Source organism: Astatotilapia calliptera, chromosome 1 (assembly GCF_900246225.1).
Source record: "Astatotilapia calliptera chromosome 1, fAstCal1.2, whole genome shotgun sequence".
Classification (NCBI taxonomy): Eukaryota; Metazoa; Chordata; class Actinopteri; order Cichliformes; family Cichlidae; genus Astatotilapia; species Astatotilapia calliptera.
This window is the reverse complement of record NC_039302.1, coordinates 365,546-393,238: the sequence shown is the minus strand read 5'-3', so window position 1 is coordinate 393,238 and position 27,693 is coordinate 365,546. Positions and strand designations below refer to the sequence as shown.

Genomic DNA, 27,693 nt, shown 5'->3' with positions numbered 1-27,693 from the left:
TCCTTGGTCCTTATTTTTAAAAAAGTATTATGATATGAGTTCTGGTTTTGTATTTGGAAGCAGTTTATCGACAGGTTCAAAAAGGGAAATTTAACAGCAATTTCCCACAGACTGATTCTATACCAGCAATCAATGTATGAGAATAATAGGTCATTCTGATTTGTTGATTACACTTTAGGTCTATTTTTCATTTGTGGATTCGAATTTCATGAAATTTGAATGAGCTCTTCATTGACTGGATCATTAGAAATTTTTTAAAACTTACTTTAATCAGTCCTTGTCTTTAAATTTTTGTTTAAATATCATTTCAAGCACATCAAATAAAGAGCTTTTTAAAAAATAAAAACTCTCAAACATGTGAAAATATGCTGGCTTTTCATTTAAGATCCTTGAGTCTAATCATTAAGTCATCTACAGTTTTTTTAGATTCACTTCTTAAATGTAATAATGCAATGTATCAGTTTTCGCATCAATTTCAGATAAACATTCATTATTTGTCAGCTTATTTGGATATATTCTTCAGCTTTCAGCTCATCTAAAAACGGTCAACCTGCCAGCTTCAACGATTTCAGCAAAGATTGAGCAGTTACAACAATTCAACTCAAACAATTCAGTTTTCAGCATTCATACTGCAATTGGAGTACACTTGTATGTAAAATAATCGAATAATCTGTGCTAAATCAACAACGTTAGTGCTAAACTCACAGGAATATTGTACCTCGATGACCATGACAATTAAATGTGTCAGAGCCCCTGTAAATTAAAGTCAGCAGCAGCAGTCACAATTTGAGGAAACTCTAAATTATTTGGGTTAATATAAATGTTATTATTACCATCACATTGTCAGCATGGGTCAGCTGCTGACACCATGTCTGTGTTATGGTGTTAACCCACCAGACATCTTTCCATGCCATTCGTACTACATGAACAGTTCTTGTCTCCAGTACCACAGCTATGGCACATATTTTGGTATCTATTTTAAATAATGGCAGAAGTAGCAGGTCATTTGAATACAACAAATCTTACTAAATCATCTGTGTTTGATTCATTTTTGCAACATTTGAATTGAATTAAATTGAACTGAACTGTTGGCTCATTGTATAAACATCTCATATCTCTCATAACAGAGACATTCAGCACATCATGTGCAGCAGAAACTGTGTATAACTACAACATGACCAGCTGTGGGCGTACCTGCCGTTCCCTCGGCCAGACTGACTACTCTTGTCAGGTCAACTTCACCACAGTGGATGGCTGTGGCTGTTCTGAAGGAACTTACATGAATGAGGAAGGCCAGTGTGTAGCCCGTGAAAGCTGTCCCTGCTATGCTGAAGGCATTATTGTTCCTCCTGGACAGACTATCAGTAAAGATGGCAGCACATGGTAAATAACGCCAACTAATTTTTCTTAATTCATGCTGAATCATTCAGGTAAGGAAATTTTCAAAGGTTGATTCTGTTCTTCTGGACATGTTTTCAGTGGAAGAACTATTTTGTCACTCATCCGAGTAACTTCTTCAGTCTCAGCTGACTGCAGGTTTAGCAATGTTTGCTACTTTTAGTCATAATGCAAATGTGCTATTTATGTTTTTTCCAGTCCCCAACTCTCTATGGATAGTACTCATGGCCATGGTCATGAGATTTTGCATCATAATGACCATGAAATTGACCAACTGACCATTCTTAATCAGCGGTGCTAGAACAGAATCAACTTTCTTGGATTTTTATGTTTACCATCACCAACCTAAAATGTTCATTTGCTAAAGTTAATTTGCTGTAAAAACAAAGTGAAGCTCAGCTAATAGATTTGTATTCACTCAATATGACACGTGTTAATGGCAGGGACGTGTTTGCTCCGAACAAAACAGGAGGATTAAACGAATATTGAACTGGGGAACACAGGATGCTGGAAGCCGTATTCTGTATATATACCAACTACAAAGCATTGACTTGCAAGTTAGAGGAAAAATGTTGTTCCATTCTATAAATTCATGTTGTGAATGCACCAGTACAACTAGGATGTTTTTTGCCCATGAACATTTTAAATAACAAAAAGAATAATAAGAAACTACACGGTTAAAGAATGACTGAGGATATTATGTCATATAAAAGTATTTCTCATGTTCCCTCATAATTGTTCTCACAGTGTCTGCAGACAAGGCATTCTCAGCTGCTCTGGAGGAACACAGCTACTAAGTAGGCACCGTAATTAACATTATGCACACAGATTAAATGCTATTGTCGTTAATTTGTTTGATAAAATTAGTAGCCAAACATCTTCAGTTCTCTTTCATATTATGAAGTTTTCACTCAGTGAACTGTAAATAAATTCACAATGACAATAAAACTATGAATGTGAAGCTGTTATATTTTGTTCCCAGGTTTACCATTAGGTTCACCACAATGCGAATATCCCATGGTGTACTTTGACTGCTCCACTGCTCAACCTGGGGCTACTGGCACTGAATGTCAAAAGAGCTGCAGCACCGCTGACATGGCTTGTGTAAGTACAGCACAGTTGTGCCAGTTTGGCTGTGTGCTTAAATGTGCAGTACACGCACAGGTCTTGCTTGACTTACTCTCTCCTTTCATTTTTCACTCTGGTTGGATACAGATCCACACAGGCTGTACATCAGGCTGCATATGCCCAGATGGGCTGTTGTCAGATGGAGCAGGAGGCTGCGTCAATGAGACCAGCTGTCCATGTGTGCACAATGGACAAGTCTACCAGCCTGGAGAGACACTGACAGTGGATTGCAATACCTGGTTTGTACATTTCTTTACAAGCATACAAAGATGTATATTTAAATATTCAACAGCAGTATATAGGTTATAAGAAGAATTTATACATATTTCCACTACAATAAAGAACGTCAGTTAAATAGGTGACTTGTTTCTCATAGTACTTGTTTGAGACACAGCCGCCACTGCTGGCAAGGCTCACGTGTCAGAGCAGGTTTTCTACCAATCAAAATATCTGGAGATCAATCCAATCAAAGAATCTTTGGGAAAAAACCCAAAGTTGCCCCCAGTGCATTCAGCTGAGGGTGTGTTAAATGAGTTTGGATATAAATAAAAAGCACTGCATGAATGTTTGTGTGATAAGGCAATGCAAGACTGAAAAAGTAAGTTGTACTAAAATAACAGCTGGAGAAACATTTTGCAATTAGGTAGTTTAATTGGCAACATGTCACTAACATGCTTAAAATGAATAATAAGAAACTACAAAAGTGGAAAACTGTTCTGTTGTCTGATAAATCAAAACTTCCAATTCTTTTGTTTTCCACAAAATAAAATGGCTACTGTCTTCTTCACACTAGAGGCAACTAAGTTATCAGGACTCAGTCCAAATGCCTTCATCTCTTAAAAAACAAAAAAACAAAAAGATGTCTTTTTCAGCAAGAGCTTGCATATTTCAGCAAAACAATGCTAAACCTTATACTGCATCTGGAACAACAGTATAGCTCTGTAGTAGGAGGCTCTGGCTACGGGTCTAGCCTGCGTGCATTCCAGAAATTACACTTGAAAACATGAATGAAAAATATGACAAAGAAAATCCAAGATTGTTGAACTGCTAGAATTCAATATCAGACATTCGTCCTCCAAAAGTCCAAGGGATGGTCTTGGTTCCCAGACATTTGCAAATTGCTTTTAAAAGAAGAGGGGATGGATGATACACAGTAGTAAACAACACTCTGTCCAAGCTTTTGTGCAACGTGTTGCTGCCATCAAATTTAAAATGACCTTTTCATTTATTCAAACATTTCATGTTTTCTATGGTCTACTGTGAAAAAGGTATGACTTTCTGAGATTTGCAAATCATTTTTATTTACATTTTATTTACGTTTGCAAGGTGTCCCAACTTTTTGGGAGTTGGGTTTCTATTATAAAACTTGTTTACTAAATAAAAACGTCACTATATTTTCACTATTCAGCTATATTTGCTGTTATGTCTCTACTAATTTTGTCATTGCACTTATACTTGTTTGGCCAATACAAGTGAGAAGTTTCCCCCCATCTTGTAAAATAACACTAATTCAGGAATAATCAGGGTTTAAATGATACAATTTGGCAGTGTTTTCACCAAATACACTGTACTTTTCAAATGTTTGAATAGAAAAAGTTGTTTTAATTATATTTGTAAAAACATAAAGGTAGGTAGTTAATTAATCACCAGCGGGTTTTTTTGTGGGTTTCTTTTTTTTTTTTTGTATTTTGTATTCTTGATTACACAGATATTACAAATATTTTGAAATTAATTTAATAGTTTTTGTCGGCTGTATGTGTTTCTCCCCAGTTCCTGCAGTGGAAGGAAGTTCACATGTACCAACGAGACGTGTGATGCTGTTTGTGGAATCTATGGAGATGGTCACTACGTCACCTTTGACGATAAGAGGTTCGACTTCAGTGGACAGTGCGAATACACACTTCTACAAGTAAGGTTGCTAAAAGTTAAAAATGAAAACTTTGTAGCCTTGGTAGATTTGGCAACACACTGTTGTACCATCTTTCTTCTGCAGCTCTTCATTGTAAAGCTCACTCTGGCTACTGTTTCTTGTATATTACTTTACCAGAACAGAAAGAGGCACATCAACATTTTTATCAGTAAATCGATTTTATGCAACTCTTAAGGATTCTAACTTTAACACTGGTATCCAGTAATTGCATGCACTGTGCTTTGCTCAGGACTTCTGTGGCACCTATAATGGCAATGGAAGCTTCAGAATTATTACTGAAAATGTTCCATGTGGAACAACAGGAACCACCTGTTCTAAGACCATCAAGATCTTCTTGGGGGTAAACACAAAATCCTTCAGTTGTGCTCATTTTCAAAAATAATGACTGCAAAATGTAGAGTGAATGTAGAGTAAAATGTTTTAAGAACTCTTCACCAACAATATTAAAATTGCACAATTAATACTAGAAAAAGAAACTACAGAATCAATTAAAGGTTGTATCATTTAACTGTTTTTAGATTCAATTTTTTGAAATCTTTTGAAAAAACAAAAGAGCTTTCAGCTTTTCAGGTTTGTTGCACATATATGGTTTCCAGGTAGCTTAAATTCTACAAAAATAAAATTCCTGTTTTATTCATTGCTGCTGTAACCCACAGGATAATGAATTCCAGCTTAAAGATGACAATTTACAAGTGGTAAAGGGCACTATCCAGGCGCTTCAGGTACAAAAAATGGGCATTTACATAGTGGTGACAATCAAGCCTGGACTTGTTCTCATGTGGGACCAGAAGACCAGTCTTTTCATTACAATCAGTCCACAGTTCCAGGTAAAAGAAATAACTTCTGCACATCTGGATTGACAGTTACTTCTTTTTACTGTTGAAGTATAATTGCTTAAGAAAGTTAATATTAAGAATTTCACAATAACAGAAATTTAGTAGTCAGTACAAATAGAAATACAATTACACAATTATTGATACTCATACGTATTAATAATTGTGATATCACTGTAATTAAAAAAAAGCATTAAAACGAGGGCTTTAATTTGTACCACTGCTTCCTTTCCTCTTAGGGTCAGGTCTGTGGTCTGTGTGGAAACTATGATGGTAACAGTAAGAATGACTTCACCACACGCTCCCAGGAAATAGTAGCAGATGTTCTACAATTTGGTAACAGCTGGAAAGTTTCATCTAGTTGCCCCAGTGCAGAGCTAATCAGTGATCCCTGTGCCTCAAATCGCTACCGGGCAGCCTGGTCTCAAAAACAGTGCAGTATCATCACAAGTGTCACCTTCCAGAGCTGTCATTCAAAGGTCAGTATGTTTGGTGGTAGCAAATATACAGAAATGGATACACACACACAAAAATGCACAAAAGAATATGCACTTTAATTTCCCTTATGAGCTCTTTGTTCTTTTATCTTAATGTCTGGTATTTAGGAATGTTTACCTAATAGACACGATATGTGATATCCATCCGCCCATGCATTCTCTTCCACTTATCTATTCAAGGTCGTGGGGGGCCTGGAACCTACCCCACCTATCACCAGTTAACCTAATCCCACTAATTACATGTCTTTAGACTGTGGGAATAATCCAGAGTAGTGGGCGATAACTTAAACCTGCGTATGTCTACATAAAGGTAGTGTTGGAGCACATTGTGGTACCACACCCTCAGGATTTGGGCAGAAAGTTGTGTGTTGCTATAAAAATGGTGAGAAAAGGTGTAAATCTTTCCTACAAAGAAATTAAGATGCCAAGTGTCCTTCATCTTCAAAAGGCAATCAGAAACAGGGGAAAAGTCTACTAGAACCAAAACTTCAACAGAGTCAGAAGACAAGTTTCTGAGCTAGAAGCAGAGCTTAATTGTGGTCATAGTAAGCAAGCCTCAACTTCAACTGACAGGTCAAGTTCAGAGATGGGCAGTAACGCGTTACTGTAATCTGATTACTTTTTTCAAGTAACGAGTAAAGTAAGGGATTACTATTGCAAAAACGGTAATTAGATTACCGTTACTTTCCCGTAGGAACGCTGCGTTACTGCGTTACTAAAACCGTGATTTTTTGCGAGAATGTCTCACGACAGTGACGTAAGCGAGTGCGACGTTGGTGACAACAGCTGTGTGCAGATCAACAATGGATCACATATCGAGTGCAGAGAGAGTATGAGCGTGCAGCGTTTAAAGCGTGGAAGTACTGACCTTACTTTGAGTTTGATTCCATAAAAAGTGACAAAAACATTAGTGTCCGCTGTGCGTGGGAAGAAAACTTCTTTTTACAGCGAAAAAAACCCCTAAACTTCCGAACAAGCACCGAGTAGCTACGACGTAATGGGAAACTCACAGAGAAACTCACGGATTCTTCAACTGACCGCGGCACACCTGCACCAGCGTAAACCTCCGCCTGCTATACAGGTGAAAATAGAGCAACAGCACCGCTGAGTCTTTGACTTTATTTATTTTCTGCTGTGTTTTACTTGCATCTATTTGAAAGACTGAGTGTAAACACACAAAATATTTTATTTTATGAGCTGGAATGTGCAGAAAATAGGTTTAAATGTTAAACTAATTTATTCCAGTCAGAGAATGTTGCATATAATTAAATTTTTTTCTTGATGCATAAAGTTAAAAGATTAAAACTAATAAAACAAGTTTTAAAAAGAGACTTTTTCATTTGATTACATTTTGTATGATGGATTATGCAGAAAAAGTAGAATTGGGCTGAAAGATCTATCACTTTATCACCTACTCAGGTTGTAAATCGTGTTTTTAAAAAGTAACTAAGTAACTAAGTAATTAATTACTTTTGAAAATAAGTAATCAGTAAAGTAACAGAATTACTTTTTTTGGGAAGTAATCAGTAATTAGTTACTGATTACTTTTTTCAAGTAATTGACCAACACTGGTCAAGTTGCAGCAACAGAACCAATGCTAAGATTTCAGAATAAGAAAAAGAGGTTTAAAGAGGTTTACCTGAGCTGTGAAACATTGCCAATGGACTAATGAAAACTGGAAGAAGGTGTTATGGAGTAATGAATCAAAATCCGAAGTCTATGATCTTTGTACAGTATTGAGGAGGCAAAAGGACAGTTCCTCAATCTGTACCCCTGAATACATTGTGGTTAAAAATGGATTGCATGATTCTTTTTTTAACTTGAATTGTTTATTTGTTCTATGCTTACAGAGTAAAAGGAATAATTGAACTGTCTGAATTTCAATAAAAAAACTGGAAGAATTGGGGTTCTGTGAAACTGACTGGTAGTGTATTACTGTATGCGTTCTAGGTTGACCCTGGTCCATATTTTGATTCCTGTGTGAGAGACTCCTGTGCTTGTGACACTGGTGGGGACTGCGAATGTCTCTGTACTGCGGTGGCTGCATATGCTAAAGCCTGTAATGAAGCTGGGACCTGCATTGCATGGAGGACTCCAAAGTTTTGTCGTAAGTCTGATTAATGTAATTCAATTCAATTCAATTCAACTTTATTTATATAGCGCCAAATCACAACAACAGTCGCCTCAAGGCGCTTTATATTGTACAGTAGATCGTACAATAATAGATACAGAGAAAAACCCAACAATCTTATGACCCCCTATGAGCAAGCACTTTGGTGACAGTGGGAAGGAAAAACATCATCAATGCTCTACAAGTCTAATAAGCAATGGTTTTGTTTCTTGCAGCTATTTTCTGTGACTACTATAATTCACCTGGTGAATGTGAGTGGCACTATAAGCCTTGTGGAGCTAATTGCATGAAAACATGTAGGAATCCATCTGGAAACTGCTCGTCACTCATCACCAACCTGGAAGGTACATTAGGCACAGTATTGATATGCCACTTTGTGGACTCTTTATTTTTGTTTTAAATGTGGAGCTTAAGTCAACAGAACAACAGACCGTATCCCTGCCTATGACACAGTGGTTCACAAGCTTTTTACATCATTCCCCACATGGCAGGAAGGAATATTTTCACATCCCATCTAAACAAAACAATGACAGAAAAGCCTACCTGCAACTGTATTTAGATAATGAACTCATTCACAATGAATCCTTCAGTAATTTTTGTTTTAAACAAGCAACTTTAATTTCAAACAACTATTTGTAACTTTTGTCACGAGACAGCTTCCTTAGTCTACACCACTTCTTCAAAAAAGCAACAAGTTAAACAGAATGTGAACATTGCCAAACATGGAAAAATACAGTCCAGTCTTAGTCTTATAAAAAAGAAATCCAGAGACTTGTGAACAGAGATGAAAAATATATAATTTAGTGAGGGTTCAATACTATTCACTCTTAGTGGCTGTAGTAAGCCTGTTTTTGACTGCAGAGCTGTGGCAGGGCGTGGTCTGCGGCATGGCTGCGGGGGAGGCGGATGTATATGAGCAGCAATCACACCTTGCTGGTGTTCCGGCTTAAAACAGAATGAACTAAGTCCTTTTGTGGTTGTGGTTGTTGTTGTTGTTGTTGTTGTTGTTGTGTGTAGGCTGTAGCTGAAAAGCTGCAGCCACATGCGTAAGTCAACAGCTGCAATAAAGAAGTGTACTGAAAAGTGTGAACATGTCTGTCCCGCATCGTTTACCCAGGATTGGAGCATGATAGGTGAAGGAGAGGCAAATTGTGAAATGTTTACAAAAAAGCTTTGCATGTATTGTACTTGTAAATTTACTCAAGTTAACCACTATTTTAAAACATCGTAGGCTGCTATCCACAGTGTCCCCCGAACCAACCCTACTTTGATGAAGACACTATGAAGTGCGTTTCCGGGGACCAGTGTGGATGCTATGATGACCAAGGCAACCATTACAACATTGGTGAAAAGGTTCCATCAGAGAACTGCTACACCTGGTATGTCTCACACAAGATTCATCATTCAATCCATTTTAGCACACAGTACATAATGATGCACGTAGAATTCAACATGTGGTCTTTTGATGTAAGTATATAAAATATAATACACGGTGCCATTAAAAAGTATTTGCCCACTTTCCGATTCCTCTTACTGGAGTCTTTCACATAACTTTAGGGACAAACTGTTTGTGTGAAACAAAAATCCTCTATACTCCCGGGAAGGTTCACTGCTGGTTCAAGTTTTCATTGTGTATGGATAAGGGCTGTCATAGTGGCTTTGTAACCCTTTTTAGAATTGTATATGATAAAGTTGTTTCTCAGGTAATTCTTCAGATTTTGGCCTGATGAATCACTTTTTAAGATCATTTAACCTGCTGCACTTTGACAGGGGCAAAGGACTAGGTAAATGTAAATATTTTATTACTCTATTATTTCAATGATCTGAAAAAAAGGAAGTAGAAAGAAGGCAAAAACTTTCTCATGGCACTGTATGTGAAATATACAGTTATTGAGAAGTAAATGTGATGTTTAACATGCCACAGTGAGTGTATAACCAGACACAAATGAAATAACCACAACGTTGTTTTCTTTCAAGCTTATGTACAATGTCGGGGATACAATGTAACTACAGTGTTAACTGTAAGTATACTATAAGCTTGTAAAGCTATGCTATAAATCTATTGCTTGGCAAATTGAAAAAAACATTTATTTTCAAATTTAATTTATTATATATAATATAATAAATGTATATGAATTAATTTGTATTTACAAAAAGACAAAATGTTTTACTTGTAGATTGTACATGCATCATTAATGGAAAAATGTACAACTATGGGGACAATATCTACAACACAACTGATGGCCTAGGAAACTGCATCACAGCTGAGTGTGCAGAGAATGGAATTGTAACAAGGAGCATATACCCCTGCTTTATTACCACAACAGCTGGGCCAACAACAACTCCATTTACGTTTAGTACAATACTAAACACCACTTCAGGTATTAAACTGATGATTTCTCAAAGATATAGATAGAGTATTGAGAAATATTGAGAAAATTGAATTGTATTATGGAAGTATATGCATGTTTTAATGTCATGTCATTGTATTTTGTCACAGTTATTAGTACTACATCTCCATTAAATACTACATTTGAATTTGAAACCACATCGGCAAAACTGACCAAACCAGAAATAACAGAAATTACATCTGGGCCTTTCACTACCACTAAAGGAACAGCTACAACACCTGCAGAGACAACAGCATTTGAATCCACAACAGCCACAGTTATGACAACAAAAACACCAAAAATAGTTACATCGGGACCAACAACATCCTCTACCACAGCTGTTGTTGAAACCACGACCACAACTCCACATGTTGAAACAACAGGTCAAGGATCCACCATAGTTACATCAAAACCATCTGTGAGTACTGAAATTACATCTGGGCCTTTCACTACCACTAAAGGAACAGCTACAACACCTGCAGAGACAACAGCATTTGAATCCACAACAGCCACAGTTATGACAACAAAAACACCAAAAATAGTCACATCGGGACCAACAACATCCTCTACCACAGCTGTTGTTGAAACCACGACCACAACTCCACATGTTGAAACAACAGGTCAAGGATCCACCATAGTTACATCAAAACCATCTGTGAGTACTGAAATTACATCTGGGCCTTTCACTACCACTGAAGGAACAGCTACAACACCTGCAGAGACAACAGCATTTGAATCCACAACAGCCACAGTTATGACAACAAAAACACCAAAAATAGTTACATCGGGACCAACAACATCCTCTACCACAGCTGTTGTTGAAACCACGACCACAACTCCACATGTTGAAACAACAGGTCAAGGATCCACAACGGTTACATCAAAACCATCTGTGAGTACTGAAATTACATCTGGGCCTTTCACTACCACTAAAGGAACAGCTACAACACCTGCAGAGACAACAGCATTTGAATCCACAACAGCCACAGTTATGACAACAAAAACACCAAAAATAGTCACATCGGGACCAACAACATCCTCTACCACAACTGTTGTTGAAACCACGACCACAACTCCACATGTTGAAACAACAGGTCAAGGATCCACCATAGTTACATCAAAACCATCTGTGAGTACTGAAATTACATCTGGGCCTTTCACTACCACTGAAGGAACAGCTACAACACCTGCAGAGACAACAGCATTTGAATCCACAACAGCCACAGTTATGACAACAAAAACACCAAAAATAGTTACATCGGGACCAACAACATCCTCTACCACAACTGTTGTTGAAACCACGACCACAACTCCACATGTTGAAACAACAGGTCAAGGATCCACCATAGTTACATCAAAACCATCTGTGAGTACTGAAATTACATCTGGGCCTTTCACTACCACTGAAGGAACAGCTACAACACCTGCAGAGACAACAGCATTTGAATCCACAACAGCCACAGTTATGACAACAAAAACACCAAAAATAGTCACATCGGGACCAACAACATCCTCTACCACAGCTGTTGTTGAAACCACGACCACAACTCCACATGTTGAAACAACAGGTCAAGGATCCACAACGGTTACATCAAAACCATCTGTGAGTACTGAAATTACATCTGGGCCTTTCACTACCACTAAAGGAACAGCTACAACACCTGCAGAGACAACAGCATTTGAATCCACAACAGCCACAGTTATGACAACAAAAACACCAAAAATAGTTACATCGGGACCAACAACATCCTCTACCACATCTGCATCAACCTCAGTTGTTGTAACTGGATCATCATTTTCCTCAACTGTAATTACAAATCCTTCTGTTTTAAACACAACTATTTCACCTTCAACATCTAGAGGTTCAACTTCTATTGCTCCCATAACAGAGACACTTCCAGGCAGCACGACTGTTTACGCAACAAGTGTAAACCCCAGTGTGACCAAAACCACAGCTGCTTCTTCATCACCCCTTAATACAACCTCGACACGATGTGTATGCATTGTCAATGGAGCTTCGCATCATGCTGGTAGGTTTCTCTTTCATTTTTGTTATCATTTTATTTTTCTTTAATTCTGAACACATGTTGTTAGGACACCTCTGTTCTTGTTTTAAATTTCAAGTTTAGACCCAGTTAGCCGTCGTATAGCAGGTTCTCCCAAAGCATCCAGGAAAACAGTTGATTGTGAGGAAGATGTGTAGTCCAAAACATAACCCTTGGTACACCTTTACCTTACCCACTTGGCAACAGTCTTTTCAAGGAAAAAATTAGGTTATTTCTAACTATTTTTAGAGTCGTGATGGTAAACCCCAACTACTATAGATAATTCTATTCCTGGGGCCAGAGCAGGTGACATTGTAACTTCAGCTGCATGTTACTGCATGTCTGGCTTTCTGAATGGTCTCCACAAAAACCAACATGGGTTTCATAGGGAATTGGGGAACTTTCTGCACAGTATGTCACTGTATATAGGTCATTAAGTCCCTTAATGTTGTTTTCATCCATTATCTTACCTCAAATTTAGAGTTTTATATTCTCATCTGAAGTTCTTATTTGAATGCATATTGTTCTAAATCCCAGAGCTGTTCATGAAGAAAAAGCATATCAGTCTTTAGTTAGAAATGGACATAACAAAAACTGTTAATTTGACACACACATACGCATCCAGCCTGTCCAGTTGGATACCAGTACAGCGCTTGTTTAATTATCTGTGTTTTGTTTTTGTTTGTTTTTTCACAGGGGACTTTGTGTACAATGTCACTGATGGGTTAGGGTGGTGTTATGCTGCATTTTGCAATGCATCTTGTGAAATTGAGACACAGTCCAGTCCTTGTCCTGTGACACCAAGTGTGCCCACTACTGCACACTCTACAACTACAGTATTCAGCACTACTACAAAGGCCACAATTTCCAGCTCAGTACCTCTGACAACAACTAGTCCTGCCTCCTTTACTTCAAGTACATCAATAACTTCATCTACTCAAAATGTCTGCAATGATGTGTATCCACCGAGACAGGTGTGACATGATTACATATGTTTTTATTATTTATTGAGTGAGGGCAATGTATGGGCTTTTTGTTAAATACCACTTTGGTGCTGGTGTGACACCCTGAACCTGACTGCAATAATAGCTATATCTATTTTTGTCATTTACCACTGTGATGCCTTGGTGAATACCAGTTGAGAGGCTGTAGAGTGTAGATCCACAATAGACCATTTAGTAATTCCAAGTCCATGGTGTTGATTTGCTGATAATAGGCCTACCTTAGTGCACCACTGTGTACAGCCATGCTCTAAGCCAGAGGTTCCCAAAGTGTGGGGCCCACCCCCTAGGGGGGGGCACAGAGCCATTGCAGGGGGGGCGCGGTATGAAAAGAGAGGAAAAAAAAGAACGTTTGGATACTGCTAGCATAATTGACAGGTTTTTAACGGGGCTTCCATACAAACACAAAGCAGGAGATGAAACATCGCCAAATATGTTTCCAAACCAACTCCCTTCCAAGCCAAAAACTAGAAAACATGGTGAAGCATATCTTCTCTTTGGCTTCACCTGCACAAGTGCCGAGGTAGATCTCCCCGCGCGTTGGGCTCTCCAAATCACGGACAAACAGTATCCTACATTCTTGATTTTTAGTTTACAAACACTTCTTATAATGATTAACTACTCCTGACATTTTGCTCTTTATAAAGTTACAGTGGGATGCAAATAACATCAGGCTGATCCTGCCATGATTTATTCCCCTCGGTTCAAATCACAGACAAACAGGATCCCACAGCTGTTTATGTTTTTGAACCCATTTTGCACAGAGAGGCATTTTTTGAAAAATGTATTGACAGCAATGTTGAACATTATTACACAGGAAAAAAACAACTACATGTAAAATAATCACAGCGTGACGCCTCTGCCTTTGTAAACAGAGGGACAGTAACTGTGTGTAAAACCTGCAGACAGTCAGATTAACAGTATTTTGTCTCTATCATTCTGCAATTCATCTCATGTAAACAATAACGTTGCGCACAGCGTGATGTGAAAAAAGGCGCATACCTTTGACGTTGCGTGACGAACAAAAATGGAGTTAAAAGTTAAAAAATCGCAGTTTTCGGTGATTTGAAACGCCATTTACGTGTGGACGAAAAGCCCAAACGCATAGAAACAGCTGCGTTTTCAAAAATGACCGTGTAGGTGTGGACATAGCGTAAAAGAGTTAGTATGTGAAATCGGACCAGAGTCGAGATGTGAAATAAACAGCAATGGAGTTTGAAAGCAAAATATGAGTCTGTGTGGTGGGAGGATGTGTTTGCGTGTTGGGGGGGGGGGCAACATTTTTCTTCTAAAACAAAGGGGGGCCCAGCAAAAACAGTTTGGGAACCACTGCTCTAAGCTGAAAAAAACATATAATGCAGAAATGAAACACAGTGGCTGAATGGAGCAGTGGTTAGCACAGCTGCTTCACAGGATGAATGTTTCTGGTTTGACAACAACTTGGGGCTCTTTGTTAGCATGTTCTGTACCTGTGGGGGTTCTCTCACATATTAATAATAATCTGGTGACTTCAGCTTTACTGTTACTTCACAGATTTACAAATGTAAAAAGTGGATCAAAAACTTCCAAAAATAAATAAACATATATTTTAGATATGTGCAAAATGCAATAAATTACTAAATAAAAGAGCATATGTCTGGGATAAGAATAATTATAAACCTAAATGAGATTATGACAATTTACTTGAAAGACAGTGTATTTTAAACAAACCCATGATCTCCTAAATCATCTTTTGTTTGTCAATACTTGTTCAGAATGGAGAGTCCTGGGATGCCGGCAACTGCACCACAGCTACGTGCATTAATGGGAAGATTATAACGATGCCAACAGTCTGTCCTACTATGCAGCAGCCCATCTGCACCAATGGACGCAGTGCTGCTAAGATCTCTGATGATGACGGATGCTGCCCTCACTATGAATGTCGATGTAAGCTAAATAATGTATATTATAAATACACAGCAAAATATACACTGTACTTATGGTGTATATAAATACACAATATGAAATCTGTCTCTTTGATATACTGCAGATAATCTTGTGTCAGAGCCTTGAGGCTTGTAAATACATGAAAAGCCACCGCTGATCAATGGCCATGAATACCCTTCATGTTGTTGCTAGTTATTTAGGCTGTTATTGTCTATCGTCTTTTTGTGGCATATTTATTGTTGTGAGTGGGCACGTGTCCATATAGTGAAGTTTTTACATTACTGTGCAATACTCTGTTTTATCTACAGCACTTTGGCCAACCTTGTATTAAATGTTCTTTATAAATAAAATTAGATCAGCCTGCATTCTGACTGTTTAGGCAGATCTATGGTCTTTTGTTAACTTATGACGCTTGTCTATTTTTCCTGTTCCAGTTATTACTTGACATTTCTATACATGATTCTTTTCACCCTGCAGGTGTGTGCAGTGTCTGGTGTGGATCCCACTACTTAACATTTGATGGAGAATCCTACAATTTCAATGAGAATTGCTCTTACTACCTGGTCAAAGAGATTATTGCTAAATATAACCTGACTGTTGTAGTGAACCGTGATTGTGATCCATCAAGCAGTACATTCTGTCCCAAGGTTCTTACTGTTACATATAAATCTTTCAAAGTGGTTTTGACTCAGCTGATGTCTTCAGGAATACCAACTAATGTGGTAAGCAATAATTCAATTTGACCAAGCGAAAGCTGATCTAATGGTTAATCTTTCAAATGAGTATGATGCTTGTTTCACACTATTTTTTAATGTAAATTGTGTTGTTACCTACAGGTGTTTGTCAATCAGCAAAAGATCTATCCTGCCTATAGCAATTCTGTCCTGCGCATTACTAGCACAGATATAATCACCACATTGGAGTTACAAGACATCAGTGCAAAAATAGTCTATTCAGGCTCTTCATTCAGCATTGACCTTCCCTACTCCCTCTTTGAAGGAAACACAGAGGGACAATGTGGTGAGTTAGAGAATACTTCTCCCAATCTTTAACCCAGGTCTAAACAATGACCATTAATAAGCCAAATATTAATAATAGAAAAGATTCCTGGGCCACTTGCAATCAAATTTAACTCTAATCCATATCCAATCTAGAAGGTGAGACAGCCTCAGCACACTTTGGTTAATAATAATAATAATGGACTGCATTTATATAGCGCTTTTCAACGCCCTCAAAGCACTTTACAGTTCCACTATTCACTCTCACATTCACACACTGGTGGAGGCTACAGTTGTAGCCACAGCTGCCCTGGGACAGACTGACAGAGGCGAGGCTTGCGGTATCGCGCCCTCGGGCCTTAGTTGAACTAAGTCTGGAACTAAGCTTCAGTTTCAGACCAATACCAATTCTCTGGTATACTGAAGCCCGTTATAGCTATAGTTTTGTAATTCCTGCTGCATATCATTAAACTCCTCACCTTGTTTTACTGCAGTTCCAGCTGAGAGTCATGATTTTTTTAAACTTCACACATCTAACTAATCCCAAATACCAAGAGAAATTAAAAATGCAACACAAACAAAGTTATATACTTAAAAAAAAAAGTTTTAGAAACCCCAATTTTTCCAGTTTTTTATTGCAATTCATGTCATTCAGGTCCAATGAATTGCTTGAAATGGTACAAAGGTAAGTGGTGAACTGCCAGAGGTTAAAAAAACATAAGGTTACTCAAAACTGAAAAATGACGTCCATTTCAGAATTATCCAAAAAGGCCCTTTTCAGGGAACAGAACATGAGTTAACAATTTAAAGCTGTTCTGCAAAGCTGGTGCTACTAATTGCTACAGGTGTTCCAACTTTTCTGGAATGCTTACAACCCCCTCTGTCTGCATAAAAGCAGTGTTGGAATACACTGTGGTACGATACCCTCGTCAGCATCAGTTGAACAATATTGTACTGCAGAAAGTAGTGTGTTGCTACAAAAAATGCAATTAACAATGGAAGAGACAGACCATCTTAACACTAAAAAGGTTAGGTCTTTTATCTACAGAGAAATTAGGAAGAATGTCAAGGTGTCAGTGAGTACAGTTTCCTTCACCATCAAAAGGCACTCAGAAACAAACTCTGGCAGGAAGAGGTCTGGCAGACCCAAAGCCACAAATGAATCAGAGTTTTGGAGAGTTAACAGCTTGTGTGATTGGTGGCTCGCAGGACAACAGCTTCAAGCACAGCCTAATAGTGGTCGTGGTAAGGAAGTCCCAGTTTCAACTGTGAAGAGAAGACTTTGAGCTTGCAGCAAGAAAGCCATCGCTAAGATGCCAGAATAAGACAAAGAGGCTTGTCTGGGCCATTAACAACTGCTGTTGGACCACTGAAGACTGGAAGAAGGTATTTTGGACTGATGAATCCAAATTTGAAATCTTTGGTTCATCATGCAGCATCTTTGTATGCTGTTGAGCATACACCACAGTCTCCAGACTTAAACCCCATCGAGCTGGTTTGGGATGAAGTGGACAGAAGAGACAAAGCAAAGCAACCAAGCAGTGCCTCATTTATGGGAACTTCTGCAACAGATATGGGAAGAACTTCTGAACAATATTTGATTTCTATTGTAGAAAGAGTGCCACAGGGGTGTCCAGCTGTTCTGACTGGACAAAAGTTTAGTACATTTTGGTCATTTTGTACTATGCTTTAATTTCAGAGTGCAGTGAGACATTAAACTGCATAATTTTCAATAAAAAACTGGAAAAATTGGGGTGTTCTAAAACGTTTGATCTGTAGTGGGTATAAAACATTTTGATTGCCGCTAAAAATTATGTTTGTACTGAAATGTTAACTAATTTCCCATTTAAAGAAATATCTGTACATGTCTTGAACAAACTGTAAATTTAATTAGAGTGAAGATTAGATAAGAAAAAGAAGTATGTTAGTATGCAGGTATGCCTACATAACTTTGATATTGATCATATAATAAGTTTCTTTCTTAGGCTACTGCTCAGGCTTCATTCTGCTGCTTTTCCTTTACTAGGTACCTGTGACAACTCCCAGAGCAATGAATGCCGTTCTCCAAATGGCCAGGTGGGAAGTTGCTCAGACACTGCAGGCGAGTGGCAGGTCCCACATACACCCTGCGTTATCCCCACAACCCCACCAACACCCAGAACCACATCAAAGCCCTCACACTCAACACCACCTGTTTGTGAACCTGCTGTCTGTGATCTACTAACTACCAGGTAAAGAGAACCACAAACTGTTCAGCAAACTCGTTATACTTTTCATTTTGGTAGATAGAAAAATGTACTTATTCTGCACATGTAGAACAGAATGATTTGGGGAATGTGGTATAATGGTATTTTCTTTCCAGTTTGATTGTCAAGTTGACAGCCTGTGAAGGAGCGCTGCAAATATCCTAAATCAATAGTATATGTATCATAAAGTTGCAGAGCATACAGATGAAGACGAAACTGAGACAGTACTGAATGACTTAGCCAAGTTCTGTTCCTAGTAAACAGTTCTCCAGTCATCCATTCCAATCTGATCTATTAAATAGATACAATTTGCCTCAGAGTGACGCTGAAAAACTAGTTCATGCATTTATTACTTCCAGGCTGGACGACTGTAATTCATTATTATCAGGATGTCCAAAAAACTCCCTGAAAAGCCTTCAGCTGATCCAAAATGCTGCAGCAAGAGTCCTGACAGGGACTAGAAAGAGAGAGCAGATTTCTCCTGTTTTGGCTTCCTGTTAAATCCAGAATTCAAAATCCTGCTCCTCACATACAAGGTCTTAAATAATCAGGCCCCATCTTATCTTAATGACCTTGTAGTACCATATCACCCTATTAGAGCACTTCGCTCTCGCTCTGCAGGCCTACTTGTTGTTCCTAGAGTATTTAAAAGTAGAATGGGAGGCAGAGCCTTCAGTTTTCAGGCCCCTCTTCTGTGGAACCAGCTTCCAGTTTGGATTCAGGAGACAGACACTATCTCTACTTTCAAGATTAGGCTTCAAACTTTCCTTTTTGCTAAAGCATATAGTTAGGGCTGGACCAGGTGACCCTGAATCCTCCCTTAGTTATGCTGCAATAGACGTAGGCTGCCGGGGGATTCCCATGATGCACTGTGTATTTCTTCTTCAGTTACCTTCCTCACTCTCTAAAAAAGATCCACAAATTCATCAATTCTAGATGAAATAACTCTTACCATATTTTGTTTCTGTGTGCACATAAAATAATGTCAGCATCAAAAATTAAACCAGGATATTTGGAAAAGCTGCCTTACTCTGTTTAACAGCATTAGGGAAATACTTATAAAAAATAAAAAGAAGAAAATTTAATGGGAGGAGCTTTTATAATCTATAACTGGTTATTGATATAACTGAAATTAACACAAAAAGGAAGGACATGGTATTTCTTTGTCGTAACAGTGCTTCTTGCCAATAAATAAAGTTTAAGACTCTTCTCAAAACATATTTATTCACTGAAGCCTTTGTTTAAGGAGATTGACTCAATTTGTTTGAACATGTTTTATTTTATTTTAGTTATTTATTTCATTTTATCTTATTTTATCGTATTTTAATTTTATTTTTACGTTGCTTATGCTATTTGCATATGTACAGCACTTTGTGAACTCTGGTTTTATGTTAAAGTGCTTTATAAATATAGATGGTATGGTATAAATCATAATGTTTTAGAGCCTGTTTATTTCTCCTTAAATGGAGCCACTGACTTTAGTGTATGCGCCCATGAAAAACTTGCCAAATCTTCTCTACAAATGCCTTACAGCAAACTCTATTGACTGGTTTTCAGCTTCTGGTTACCTTATTGGTGCTTGATCAAAAACAACTGTGAGCATGGACCCTGCTACAGTGGTTTGTAGAGGTTTAGTACCGTCTCCAAATTGAAGGCCAAGCTTTATAAAATGGTACCACATTTGTAAAGAGCCCACATTTGTGGGCAGAGCAGCAGTCTGGGTGGTTGTAGCTCAGGAGGTAGAGCAGGTCAACTCCTAATTGAAAGTTAGGTGGTTTGATCCCTGGCTCCTCCAGTCTCTATGCCAAATATCCTCGGGTAAGATATTGACCTCAAGTTGCTCACTGATGCATCCATCAGATCCATGTGAATGTTAGATTGAAAACACTTAACACACATAGGAAGAAAAGTGCTTGTCTGGATGAGGGGTGTTGTACATTATGAGGCACGAGTGCTTAGGTAGAGTAGACAAGCACTGTCCATTCCACTCACCAATTTTGTTTTTGTTTTGGTAAAAGCACTATCCAGTCCTTTTACCAAAAACAAAAACAAAGAAATAATTGACCGAACACTAGTTTCTTCACTTTTTGTACGAAGTTTATAAGCTAAGCGATAGCACTGAGACAAGTAACTGGCCTATTACATATATGGACGTTTTTAGTCATTGTATGATGTATGAATGTTTGTACACATTTTGTGAATAATCATTTTCCTGATACACTCTGGCTTGTATGTCTTCTAGTTTATTTGCACCATGCCACAAAGTTGTACCTCCAGGACCATTTGTGACATCATGTGTCTTTGACACTTGCAATCTTGGCAAAAACAGCTGCTGCAGTCTGGAGGCTTATGCCACTGAATGTTCTAATGAAGGAATCTGTATCGATTGGAGAAATGCTACCAATGGGCTCTGTGGTGAGATATACATATTATATCCATACAGTTGATTTTTTGGTTATTTGGTTTTTGCAGTTCTGAACAATGTGCTCTTAACATACTTCCATCTTTCAGAGCACAAGTGTCCAAGCAACAAAGTGTACATGCCCTGTGGTCCATCCGTAGAGCCTACATGCAACAACGGGTAGCGTAAACCATATCAGTGTGAAGAACTTTTGTTTGTTTAATGACCCTGATGAATTTAGTGATGTGTATTTTCTGGGGGGGATATGGAATATTTTGATAGTAGGATTAATTAAATATATATATATTTTTAATCAAGATTAGCCCAATCTCTATTTTTGATGGGCTAATTCATTTTCTCTCATCAGATACAACACGGCATACCAAACAGTGGCATCCAGTAACAACACTAAGGAAGGTTGTTTCTGTCCTCATGGTACCACATTATTCAACACAGTACATGACATATGTGTTGACACCTGTGGTAAGACCAGATTCTGCAGAACGCTATTTTGCTGGGCTTTGAAATATTTTTCTCCCAAACATCACCTGCTACTGTCTGTGATTGCCTTTCAGCCTGTGTTGGACCTGATGGAAAACCCAAACAGGTGAGAACTCTGCTCTTATGTTCATGCCTTCTTAACAATGAATAAGATGTGTGAATCTGAATCGGTGTGTTTCTTTTAAACAGCTGGGCGAGACTTGGACAAGTGACTGTCAAACCTGTGTTTGTGACAAGGACTCCATGAGCGTCCAGTGTGAGCCTGTTCAGTGCCAGTCTGTACAAAGTCCTAACTGCAGCGAGCCTGGCCAGCAACTGGTCAACAATACAGTGAACTGCTGCACAACACAGTCATGTGGTCAGTTTTAGTGTCTTTGAACTAGCTTTAAACAATGTCTTGCCGTTGATATCACACAAATGGATGACTGACACTGATGAAAATTGCCTTTCCTGGGACTAGTACTGTCTTTATGCTCAAATTTCATCTCAAAGCGTTTTTGTTACAAGACTCGTCCAGTCGATCACAGACATTATTCACGCAGCACTTTCATCCCTCTGTGCTTTCTGACATTTACACACACACTCCATTGGATGCATCAGCGGCAACTTAGGATACTTGAATACTCAAACTAGAAGAGTAAGGTATCAATCCAACAACCTTCCGGTTCGTGGACAACCCACTCCACCTTCTGAGCCTAATATGCCAGATAACACCTGGAGGTAGTCTCATGCCTGGCACATTCATAACGTAGTTATTTAGCTTAATGGAAAATATGCACATTTGCATTTCTGTTTGCTTTTCAGAGGCAGCTTGGTTCTGTGTGATTGAAATCTCCATCTCAGTCAGTGAATAATAATGAAAACGAAAACTCAAAATCACAGAAAAATCAAGATCGGTAGAGCTTGTGCCAATGTACTTATTGCTGTTCTTTGAAATCATCACATGGTTGTTTAGAAAAAAAAAGACTACATTCACATTAATCTGTTGATTACAATGTTTTGGAACAAACATCAGATCTCAGGGACAACGATCACGCTGCTTTTCTCAACTGATATAGATGAATGTTCTAGGACTAAAAGCGTGTCATATTATTTGATGAAAATGGAGATTATCAACCTACATAGGGCTTAATTCAAAGACACCCCAAAAATCAAAGTGAAAAAAATATGTGGCAGGCTAGTCCATTTTGTAAAATTTCTTAGCAGCAACTCAAAATGATATTTAGTTGTTTGCCCATGTGCTTAAATCTGGCAATGTCAGATATATAGATGGTCTCCTGTGGGATCTCCTGGGGGACACCATGATGGGAAATGCCAAGCACTTAACGGTGCAGGGTAGTGGATCACCGACTGTGTCCTGAGGGACTCCTCCCAGGTCTGTATTAGGGTATAACTGAGTTCTTGGACAGTCTAAAGTGCAACCTGGTGGTGTTGGATGGACCAAAGCGTAATGTTGTAGAGGCGTTATATGGGACTTAGTCAGGTAATCCTAGAAGCCATTCAATGATATTAATTCCTTTATCCTTGAGGAACTATCTGCATCCACATGAGCCTGTTCATCGTTGTGCACCAGGGTCTGATAATAGATCCAAGGATTTCATCCCAATGCTAGTCCGGCAGTCCGGGTGTCATCATAAGTCTTGAGTAGAAGATACCGGTCCTACTCGTGGGTTAAGGACCTTCTATGGCCCTGTCCAGCCCTTCCACTGTGCTGGAATACACAACCAACCTTCTGGCAATGGCACATATGAGTATGTGTGGACCTCACAGTACCAAGGTACTGTACTGAGGTCACAGTACTAAGGTCAATACAGGTCAACACAGTCCTTCACTCTCAGACTGCTGGCTTACTTGTTGTTCGTAAGATATTTAAAAGTTAAATGGAAGGTATACACTTTCATACACCACTTTACATTTAATCATTAGTTATTATTAATCTTTGGGTCTCTTGTACAGCTTGTGTTTGGTCCTGTCTTTCTCCTCTCACCCGCAGCTAGTCACAGCAGATATAAGCCCTTCCCTGAGGCTGGTTCTTCTTCCTGTTAAAAGGAAGTTTTTCCTCCCACTGTCAGCAAAGTGCTTGCTCATAGGGGTTATCTGACTGTTGGGGTAAGACCTTGCAATATTGTAAAGTCTTACCCTTGCAACATAAAGTGCCCTGGGGCAACTGTTTTTGTGTTTTGGAGCTATATAAATAAAATGTAATTTCATTTCATTGAATTAAATTAAAAGAGAGCTTGGCTCAGCAAAGTCCCTTCCCAGCTTGTACTAAATCATGTAAACAGTTGCTTTCCTGGTTCTTCAAGTTATTGTTATCAAATGGAAAGTTGTGCAAATCTTCATCATCACATTCTGACAAGTTCTCGTTCCTTTTGCAACAGAATGCAACGTAAACCTGTGTCCTCCTCCTCCCACGTGCTTGCTGGGCTTCCAACTGAGCATTACCAATGGCACCTGTTGTCTATCCTACAACTGTGGTATGTCACTCTAATCCATCAGCCTGTGAATGGAAGTGAATGAATAAATGGATGGAGTCTAGTACAATGTAAACTACAACAGATCATCAATGCATATGTGTGAATGTTAACTAAACCCATGTCTCTTTGTGTCTGCAGTTCCTAAAGGTGTATGTGTCTATAACATGACTGAATACAAGGTAAGCACACAGTTCAAACTCTGGAAACAAGAAGTGGTTTTCCCTAATACACTAAACAAGAACCATCTGTTGTCCTGAATTATACACATAACAAAGTGCAGCATACTGCAGCATCCTGCACTTGATGTATGTATGACTTACATCAGTATATTCAACTTTTTAAACTGTGCCTGACTGAAAACTGAATGAAGCCCAGCTGTAAAGTTACAACAGTGAAAATTGTGTGAGGCTCTTTCGCTGGAATGTATGTATTCAGATGGATGGTTAGGTCTTCATTTCAATCGCAGCTATTGGAAAGCAAGTAAATCAGTTACATTTGTAGGCAAAACTTCACGTGTCACAGCTGAACACACCAAGTAGCTTTAACGTGTATTCAGCCCTGCAGTTCAAAGTGATAGGGTTCTAATGTGCAGGTAGAAATAAACAGCAGCACGGAGACCGCATGAAGTGCTTATAGCTTGAGTTAATTTTACCGCACTTGTGGCGATGAAATCACCAGTCTCTCCTATTTGTTGGAAAAGTGTTTTTTTTATGTCAATTTTTATGTTCTTTATAGATCTCTATTACTCACTTCACTGATACGATCTTTGATTGGACTAGGGAGTGCTCAGTTGACATGTAAAACACCCCCTTATATATGTTATCTTTGACTGGTGTTTTAGATTTTGTCAAGCCAGCTAACTCTCTCTGTGCTGAACTTTGTTTTATACTCATCATTACGATAAGGCTTAAAATAGATATAGAGGTATGAAATATTCCTTGAAGCAATTAATATAATATATAACATACAATTCTTTAGCCTGGTACCAAGATCCCAACACCAGACACACTATCAGAACCCCCGCTGGAAGCACCAGAAGCACAATCAATTGTAGAACAAGCATCAGTAACAACAACAACACCATCAGGAGCTGGAGAAATATCAACAACGTCAGAGTCGTTTACACCCGGGCCCTGCCAGGAATGTTACTGTGGCCCCGAAATGGATCCTGTCACCAAGCTGAACATCGTTATCTGCAAACCTGTCGTCTGCAACGAAAACTGTTCTGCTGTAAGCTCATTCACATGCCAACTCGCACGACACATTCATTACATCATAAAGAGGAATCATCGCCCCACACTTCACACCAGCAAGCCAGCCTGAGCAAATCGCAGTATAAGGTCCAGAACAATAGCACCAAAAAACTAGAACCTTAGATGTGAATTGAAATGAACAGCTTTGTGAAACTTGGTTAAAAAAACTCCAAAACAAAACACTGAAGCAGAGCTATTCTTATTTTCTGCAATAGAAAATAATGTTCATTGCTGAAATGGTGTTGCTATGTTACATTAAACACAACTGTAGCTTCAAATAATGAGGCCACATATGTATGCACACGCAATCCTTCAGACTTCTCTAAACAGCATTTCTGCTATTTATTTTAGTAGTAACTCGCTATGATGTCACTGACATTGGATATCACTAATATCACTCAGGTGCACAACGTTTACTGGGCACATAGAAACACCACCCGTCTGTTGTTCAAATGTTTTCTTAATGAGGTGGAGCCGTCCAATAGAAAGTTGGCCTTTATACCTTTAAGGTGAGAGAAGAATTAAAAGTACGTTTCAGATAATGAACTAAATGTTATTAAGCACTGTGGATTTTGAAACGCTACTCTTTAAGAACTTTATGAAGGCATCATTAACAAATAAGTTAGCCTCTAAGTACATAAGTGTTTAACTTATCCTTTATATACTGGCTTTCTTCTTTCATTTTGTTGTGCAAATAGTAATGATGAAACCTTTTTAGCCCTTTACTGATTTCTTAGGTTTTTACATACTTGTCACACTTAGATGTTTAAGGTAGTCAAATACATTTTTAAATTAGATAAAAATAACTTAAGTAAATATTAAATACAGTTTTTCAATAATGAAAAGAAAAGAATGCCTGACGATGCTAAAAAGTCATTGGCCCTTCAACCTACTAACTGGCTGTGCCCCCTTAGCAACAACTGTATTCAAGCATTTGTGATAAGTGGTCCTTCACATGCAGACATGTTTTAATTCAGCCACAGTGAAGCATATTCCAGCATCCCCAGGTCTACACAAACACACACATACTTCTTTCCTTACAAAGCTCTCTCACTCTTCATATCTCACTCTTTCGCAGGGTTATGAATATCAGACTGAACCAGGAAAGTGTTGTGGAACATGTGTTCAGATGGACTGTATTTTCACCACACCTGACAACGTGACGGTGCATGTTATTGAGGTCAGTACTGCAGCCAACAGCGAATAAATGCTAGCATTAGAAGCACCACAGCAGGACTCCTTTCTTTTTCGTTCTTAAAAACTAATCAGCAATTTAGGACCTAAAAAACAAAAGCTTATAAATTCAAAGCCAAAAAAGTCTTTTTGAAATGAGATGACACACAGGTACCCTGTGTTTTGAGCCAGAATTGCTGTTTTACATGGTTTTACAGGTCAACAGCTCTTACACACCTCCTAATGACAAATGTGTGCAATATACCTGTGAGAAGCTCAACGGACAGCTTGTTACCAAGGAAACCAAGGCTACTTGTCCTCCCTTTAACCCCTTGGACTGTGAACCTGTGAGTTTATTAGACTTTTACGGATCAGATTGGTGGATTTTGCATTTTACTGCTGAATATTTCACACAACATGAAATGTCTTCCTCCTCCAGGGCACTGAAACAACAGATGCCAGTGGGTGCTGCCCAACCTGTAAGCCATCAAACTAAATAACTAAATACATGTTAAGAACAAAGTTTAAAAATGTGCCTCACGTGAGTGTGCAACTGTTGTTATATGTTCCAGGCAATATAAGTCTGTGTAAGACCCAGAAGGAGCAGAGAATCCTTGAACTGAACAACTGCAAGAGCGCACAGCCAGTTAACATCACATATTGCGCTGGACACTGTGACAGTTTCTCCATGTGAGTCTATTATTTGAAATTTAACCGAGAGCGCCTTCATTTCCCTTAACTGGCTGCTACATGTTCACTGTTTTCATTGCATACCAAAGAATACACTATTATTTATCTGCTGTAGGCAAACTCATGAATAATGAATAAGAACTAGTATATATGAGTGCAACAATAAAGTAATGATCATCTTTAAACATCACCCACTCAGGATTAGGCATTGTACAGAACATTCAGATTTTTCTGTTGATTAGTTACTGTAACTAGTGCAGACTTCATTAACTGGTCTTTCTCTGTGTGTGTGTTCAGGTACTCTATGGAAGCCAACACAATGGTACACAATTGCGAGTGCTGCCAAGAAGCCACCACAAGTGTGGAGCAGGTGGAGCTTACCTGTGCTGATGGGTCTAAGCTGCAGCACAGCTACACCATGGTTCAGTCATGCCAGTGCAGCAAAACAGAATGCGTGGAAGGGACAACGCCCAAACCACAGCGCCGCAGGAGACGCTGATCATCAGTAACTTAAATGCTTTACAATGGCTCGACCACCTCGACACTGAGTGTGCCTCATTTTCTTATCTCTGGTTAAACAAATGCTCCTTTTCTGTATCACAACATACCACTGTGATGTAAACTGTCTTTTCTTGGTGATGAACATTAAAGTCTTTCTGCAACATGAACATTTAC

General features: G+C 38.6%; 1 protein-coding gene across 1 annotated transcript in view; it reads left to right on the top strand.

The window, feature by feature from the left end:
• LOC113026898 (mucin-2-like) overlaps nucleotides 1-27,686 on the top strand; it is a 40,314-nt gene extending 12,628 nt beyond the window's left edge. Inside the window, exons 17-47 of the mRNA XM_026176205.1 lie at nucleotides 1,128-1,364; nucleotides 2,381-2,502; nucleotides 2,614-2,765; nucleotides 4,297-4,435; nucleotides 4,686-4,796; nucleotides 5,113-5,283; nucleotides 5,529-5,768; nucleotides 7,737-7,893; nucleotides 8,133-8,261; nucleotides 9,149-9,296; nucleotides 9,895-9,938; nucleotides 10,095-10,298; nucleotides 10,418-12,337; nucleotides 13,049-13,326; nucleotides 15,108-15,279; nucleotides 15,757-16,001; nucleotides 16,116-16,299; nucleotides 18,304-18,508; nucleotides 20,766-20,938; nucleotides 21,035-21,104; nucleotides 21,292-21,407; nucleotides 21,500-21,531; nucleotides 21,615-21,783; nucleotides 23,807-23,902; nucleotides 24,041-24,081; nucleotides 24,881-25,132; nucleotides 26,234-26,335; nucleotides 26,547-26,675; nucleotides 26,768-26,807; nucleotides 26,901-27,018; nucleotides 27,316-27,686. Coding sequence (XP_026031990.1) covers nucleotides 1,128-1,364; nucleotides 2,381-2,502; nucleotides 2,614-2,765; nucleotides 4,297-4,435; nucleotides 4,686-4,796; nucleotides 5,113-5,283; nucleotides 5,529-5,768; nucleotides 7,737-7,893; nucleotides 8,133-8,261; nucleotides 9,149-9,296; nucleotides 9,895-9,938; nucleotides 10,095-10,298; nucleotides 10,418-12,337; nucleotides 13,049-13,326; nucleotides 15,108-15,279; nucleotides 15,757-16,001; nucleotides 16,116-16,299; nucleotides 18,304-18,508; nucleotides 20,766-20,938; nucleotides 21,035-21,104; nucleotides 21,292-21,407; nucleotides 21,500-21,531; nucleotides 21,615-21,783; nucleotides 23,807-23,902; nucleotides 24,041-24,081; nucleotides 24,881-25,132; nucleotides 26,234-26,335; nucleotides 26,547-26,675; nucleotides 26,768-26,807; nucleotides 26,901-27,018; nucleotides 27,316-27,517 — 6,398 coding nt within the window. The 3' untranslated portion in view covers nucleotides 27,518-27,686. The remainder of the gene's footprint in view (nucleotides 1-1,127; nucleotides 1,365-2,380; nucleotides 2,503-2,613; nucleotides 2,766-4,296; nucleotides 4,436-4,685; nucleotides 4,797-5,112; nucleotides 5,284-5,528; nucleotides 5,769-7,736; nucleotides 7,894-8,132; nucleotides 8,262-9,148; nucleotides 9,297-9,894; nucleotides 9,939-10,094; nucleotides 10,299-10,417; nucleotides 12,338-13,048; nucleotides 13,327-15,107; nucleotides 15,280-15,756; nucleotides 16,002-16,115; nucleotides 16,300-18,303; nucleotides 18,509-20,765; nucleotides 20,939-21,034; nucleotides 21,105-21,291; nucleotides 21,408-21,499; nucleotides 21,532-21,614; nucleotides 21,784-23,806; nucleotides 23,903-24,040; nucleotides 24,082-24,880; nucleotides 25,133-26,233; nucleotides 26,336-26,546; nucleotides 26,676-26,767; nucleotides 26,808-26,900; nucleotides 27,019-27,315) is intronic.
• Nucleotides 27,687-27,693: the final 7 nt, after the last annotated feature.